General features: G+C 47.8%; 1 protein-coding gene across 3 annotated transcripts in view; it reads left to right on the forward strand.

Moving 5' to 3' along the window:
- The window catches only part of Tfap4 (transcription factor AP-4), a 15,982-nt gene extending 11,068 nt beyond the window's left edge, over positions 1–4,914 (forward strand). For all 3 annotated transcript variants that reach the window (XM_028788384.1, XM_028788385.1, XM_028788386.1), the window contains exons 5-7: positions 596–736; positions 2,339–2,494; positions 3,827–4,914. In XM_028788384.1, the coding sequence (XP_028644217.1) occupies positions 596–736; positions 2,339–2,494; positions 3,827–4,021 (492 nt within the window). In that variant the 3' untranslated portion in view covers positions 4,022–4,914. The remainder of the gene's footprint in view (positions 1–595; positions 737–2,338; positions 2,495–3,826) is intronic.
- The last annotated feature ends 1,012 nt before the right edge of the window (positions 4,915–5,926 follow it).

Consider the following 5,926-nt stretch of genomic DNA (forward strand, 5'->3'; position numbering starts at 1 on the left):
TCCTTTCCTTTTTCCTTTCCTTTTTCCTTTCCTTTTTCCTTTCCTTTCCTTTCTCCAGGAGTGGGTTTTTCTGTGTAGCCTTGACTGTCATGGAACTTGCTTTATAGACCAGGCTGGCCTCAAAGTCAGAGATCTGCCTTCCTCTGCCTTCTGAGTGCTAGGATTAAAAGGCATGTGCCACCACACTTGGCCAATAGTTCTTTATTAAAGGTGTAAAAATACAACTGAGGGCTAGGGTGTTTGGTTCAGTCACTGAGTACGTGGCTCAGCCCCAAGCATGCTCACACACAGAGATGCCGCTGAACTCTATAGGAGCTATGGCACCAGGAAGAGTGACCCGCTTCCCCAGGGCGTGCTTCATGGCTTCTATAAGAAAACCAGCTAATCAGACCAGAAGGGAAAGGAGGTTTCTTTATATTGGAAAGAGTAGAGACAAAAGTTTAGAGGTGAAGTGGGGAGATCCTTTGGTCAGTCCTGTAGGGGGCGCTCTCTGTGAGGTTTAAGATTGCTCTGTGGTGTTAGCGAGTGAATGGCCTTTGTAGCTGGTAGAGCAGGTGTGGCCTTGCCCCACCTCTGAGTGCTGTCTCTCCTGCAGGTGCGCTCCCTTGAGGCCCACATGTACCCGGAAAAACTCAAGGTGATTGCCCAGCAGGTGCAGCTGCAGCAGCAGCAGGAGCAGGTGCGGCTGCTGCACCAGGAGAAGCTGGAGCGGGAACAGCAGCACCTACGGACCCAGGTGAGCAGGAGACTCCAGGAGGGCCTCCACAGGCTGTCGCGGGATCTCAGAATCCATAGGAGGGTCTCAGACTGCGTAGGTGCAACACAACCGTGCAGGCATGCTGCGTTTCAGGTGTCTCGGGAGCATTGGAACAGAGACCAGAATCTTTACGGCAGTCCTTTGATGCTTGAGCTGTTTACTGTTTTATTGCTGTGGAAAATAAGGTAGAGAAAGGTCAGATAATCTGCTCTGGAGCAGGAATTTGAACCCTCTCTGTCTTAATCCAGGAACTATCCTCCTCTTCCTCTCCTCCTCCTCCTCTTCATCTTCCTCCTCTTTCTTTTCTTCTTCTTTTTAATTTTTTTATTTCTTTATTTTTTTTGATGGTGCTGACTGAGCCTAGGGCATGTCTGGCAAGCATTCTACCACTGAGTACATCCCAGCCCCACACTGTACTGTTTTCGTTTTTTTTTTTTTTCATGATTCAGGATCTCACTATTTAGAGCAGGCTACCCTTGAATTCACAGAGATCTGCTTCTGCCTCTGGAGTGCTGGGGTTAAAGGTGTGTGCCAGCACACACAGCCAGAGTGTCTACTCTTGAGCAGTCATTTATCAGGTCCTAACATGCTTCTTGAGCTGCAAGCCACGGGACCAGAGGATCGGATACACCGAAGTCCTTCTGTCCATTCCTAGTGTTCGAGGGGTTGGTGGGATTGTGAATTGGTTGGTCCTCTCTACTTGTCAGTTTTTTATTAGTGTCACAGGCACCTGAAATAGGCAGGTTATAAAGAGAAAAGGAGAATTTGACTCGAATTTCGAAGGCTTCAGATTGGACCCATGGTGAGGTGATTTAGGAACAAAACCAGTCACCTCATGGCTTGGAAACTAAAGAGAGGAAAAGAGACAAAAGCTGGGCTCTTAGTTCTCTTGGGAGATGTGCCGCCCACTCACCTAAAGAACTTCTACCTGGCCCCATTATTATAATTACAATTATTATTGTTTTTGGTTCTCTTTTTTTGAGACAGGGTTTCTCTGCACCCCTGGCTGTCCTGGAACTCACTCTGTGGACCAGGCTGGCCTAGAACTCACAGAGATATGCCTGCCTCTGCCTGCCAAGTGCTGGGACTAGAGGCGTGCACCACCACTGCAAGACACTAGACTCCATTATTTTTTGTCGTAAGCGAGAGCCTTGCTATGTATGTGGGCCTTGAACTTGTGCTCATCCTGCCCGGCCTCCTGATAGCCATGATTACAGCTGTGCACCGCTACACTCCACTTCTTAAGGTTTTTGTCTTGGGCTGGAGAGATGGCTCAGCAGTTAAGAGCACTGACTGTTCTTCCAGAGGTCCTGAGTTCAATTCCCAGCAACCACATGGTGGCTCACAACCATCTACAGTGGGGTCTGATGCCCTCTTCTGGTGTCTGAAGAGAGGAATGGTGTACTTACATAAAATAAATAAATAAATAAAAAGAAAAGGTTTCTGTCTTCTAATACTGCCATACCAGAGACCAAGCCTTTGTGGGTGGGCATTTAAAATCTAAACTAGCAGATACCCCATGAGTAAGGGAGTTTGGTGGGCTGGAACCTGTGGGGAACACTGAGGACTTATGTCTTTCAGCTCCTGCCTCCTCCAGCCCCCACCCACCACCCCACAGTGATCGTGCCTGCGCCTGCCCCGCCTTCCTCTCACCACATCAATGTTGTCACCATGGGTCCCTCCTCAGTCATCAACTCTGTCTCTACATCCCGGCAAAATCTGGACACCATCGTGCAGGTATGTGGGCTCAGGGAAGGGTGGCTTGTGGGAATTGACTCTTGAGGGCATGCTTTTTCCTGGAGACCAGGAAGTAGGATGTGGACCGAGAGCAAGATGGAGGAGAAAAGGTCTGGATACCTGGAGAGGTCACCTTACCTGTGCCTGACTTAAAAAGACACTCCTTTTTAAAAATGACACCGTGTGTGTGTGTGTGTGTGTGTGTGTGTGTGTGTGCCTGTCTGTCTGTCTATCTTCTGTCTGTCTGCACCGTGGAACGCAATGGTGACCAGAGGACAGCTTGGCGGAATGAGTTCTCTACCACATTGGACTCAGGGTCAGAAGGCTTGTAAACTCAGGTTTATGAGGTCTGGCGGTAAGTGCTGTCACCTATTGAACCATGCTGCTGGGCCTGGGAAGCTTTGTTCTCAGAGATTCCTGGTGATCAGTCTTAGTTCAGCTTGTGAGCTGGTCTAGAACTTTCTCTTACCTTCATGGTTCTTTTCCCTTTTTGTATATATTAGGATACATATGCAGGTGATATGTGCAGAGTTGTGTGCATGTTTATGTGTGTAGGTACACACGCAGGTGGAAGCCAGATGTCAGCTTTGGAGCTCCTTAGGAGCTGCCCACTAAGGGTTTTTTTCCCCTTTTAATTTTGAGATTATAATTACACCATTTTCGCCTTCCCTTCCTCTCTCCAAACTCTCATATACCCCTCCTTGCTTTCTTTCAAACTATGACTTCTTTTTCATTAATTGTTACATATATACATATATGTATGTATGTGTGTGTGTATATATATAATGTGTATATATATAATGTGTATATATATATGTATGTGTGTATTTGTATTATATATCTATATCTGTATACATATTAAGTACATAAATACACCTTGCTTGCTCAGTCTGTAGAATGTTACTTGCATGTTTGTTTTCAGGGCTGACCATTTGGATAACCACTTGGTGTGCTCTTCCCTGGGGACTGGGAAGACCATTTCTCTGCTCTCAGCACTCCTTCATTGCCTGTAATTCTTTGTGTTGGACTGAGGCTCCTAGACTCTGTATTGTCCACTTTGGCCTGTTTATTGGTGGCATCTTATGTTTGGGCAATCAAGTTGGTAAGACTTGATGAGTGGACTTTCTAACATGCCTAGGGGACATAATTTCACGGTTTTCGGAAGCTAGGTCCTTCATCGTAACAGAAGGGTCTTCTCTTTCTAAGTTCACCCCTGCTTTGCTTTGCTTAGTTTATTTCTGAACTGTCCTGGCATGTGTGTTTTTTGGGCAGAAAGCAGCTGGCCTAGTTTCGCTAGCTCAGTCTCCTCGATGGACTGTCCTTTCTGTGCAGGCCATCCAGCACATTGAGGGCACCCAGGACAAACAGGAGCTGGAAGAGGAACAGAGGCGAGCAGTTATCGTGAAGTCCGTCCGCAGCTGCCCGGAGGCCCACACCTCTGATACCGCTTCTGACTCCGAGGCCTCGGACAGCGACGCCATGGACCAGAGCCGGGAAGAGCCTTTGGGGGACGGGGAGCTTCCCTGACCACCCCCAGCCCTCCTCTCCCTCCTGGGGGCTAGAGGGGGCCGGGGCAACAACAGGGAGAAACGTAGGTGAATGAGAAATTTTTACAAAATTATGATGTCATTTGGGTCTCTTTTATGACCTCCTTTTCAATACTGTAAGTCGACCTTTGATCGAAGCCACCAGAGCCCAGGTCCCGGGGTTGTGGTGGTACAGCACGCGTGGGCGCATGCGTGGGCGCATTGGGACTCCAGGGCTGGGCCTCGGCCCTGGGGCCGGGGAAGCTGACACAGAGGTGCCTGGCCTCTCTCGCCAAAAAGCTTTTAAATTTTTGTTTCGTTTTGGTTTTGTTTTTTTTTTTCCTTCCATTTAAACGTGTTTTTAAGAACAGGGAAAATCAAATAAAACCCCAAGGTATTGCTCACTCCCCAGAGTCAGCCCGAGGCTGTCAGTCTTCACCCCTTCCCTCTATTGGGTTGTCTTTTTCTCTTGTAAGCACTTACATGGGTTGGGGGTCAGGCTGGGTTGGGGCTTTCTGGGGACCCGGAACCCCAGAAATCGGGAATTGGGGATCCACATTGCTTCTCGGTTGGGGTTTGCTGCTGCCATTGTTCCTTCCCCTTCCCCACCTCAGTACCAGAATTGGCCACTCTCCGTCTCCACCTTCCCTTCCAGAGTTCCTGTCATTGACCCCAAAAATGTCTTTGTCTCTCTTTTGTTTTGTTTGTTGTTGGTTTTATTTTGGTTTCTGTATTTTTTTAATTTTTCTTTTTTTCTTTTTTACAATTTTAAGATCTTTGTGTCCAAGGAGAAGCTATTATATTTTGTTAAGAAAATGGGGGTAGGGAACAAAATACCAAGAGGCCATTGTGCCTTTGTAAAGAAACAAAATAAAATTTGTACTTTGTTTTTTAGTTGCTGTATTTATTGAGGATGTTCTGTTCTGGGATCCTGGTCTGGGCTGGTTGGCCTAGATTAAGGGGTATTTTTTTGGACTTCCAGAGAGGACTGTGTGCATACAGTGGTACCCCTGAATTGTGGGTGGAGTTGCAATGAGATGGAGGTCCTCACAGCCCGTGGGCTTCCCTGGAAGGTTCTTCAGCAGTGGTGTGTGTGCTGGGGCAGGAGGGAGTGCCTCCAGTTTCTGTTTCAAACCACCATGGGAGGGGGGGAGCAAGCACGCCACATTTTCTAACTCCCAGAGAAAACACAGATGCTTACAGGTCCTGGTAGACTGGTGAGCCTTACTGCTTCCTTGTGTATCCCTGTACTCCTCTTCTCCCCAGCTTACAAATCCCCGTAGAAATTTGGGAGCTGTTTCCTGTTTCCAAAACTATTGGATAGTACCAACAACCCGGGGTGTGACGAGTAACTGACTTCCTGGGGTTCCTTACAGAGCAGTAGACAGTTGAGCTCCATGCACATCCCTGTTTTCTGTGGCTCTTGGCACACACGGCTGAATTAACTCAGATCTGGTTTTAGAGCACTGCCCAGTGGCTAAGCAGCAGAGGTGACTACAGGTTCTGATAAAAATGGACTCCCAGAAAGTGCTTATGTGAACTCAGCCCTTGTTTCTAATGGAGGCTAAGAGGGTCACAGATCTCGGCGAATACTGTCTGACCATGGGAAGCCTGCCTTTGTTAGGTCTGGCACACAGAATAGCTGAGTGAAGCTAGCTGTAATATGGTGTTCCTCAGGCTGGGTAGGAGGAGTCTCATACCCTGTGAGGCCAGTGTTTTTCTCTGCACACAGGAAGGCAACATCTCCATGAAATGCCTGTAAGGGCTTGGGCTCTAGCCATGCCCCAATGCTCAGCTCAGCTGTACACTCACTTCCTCTGAACCTGTTTCCTGTTCTGGAAATTGTAAGTAGTGTTCGAGAAGAGTGTCCATCAAGTTTCTTAATTTCGTGACTAGAGATCACTTT

Source organism: Grammomys surdaster, unplaced genomic scaffold (assembly GCF_004785775.1).
Source record: "Grammomys surdaster isolate TR1022 unplaced genomic scaffold, NIH_TR_1.0 125745, whole genome shotgun sequence".
NCBI classification, from domain to species: domain Eukaryota; kingdom Metazoa; phylum Chordata; class Mammalia; order Rodentia; family Muridae; genus Grammomys; species Grammomys surdaster.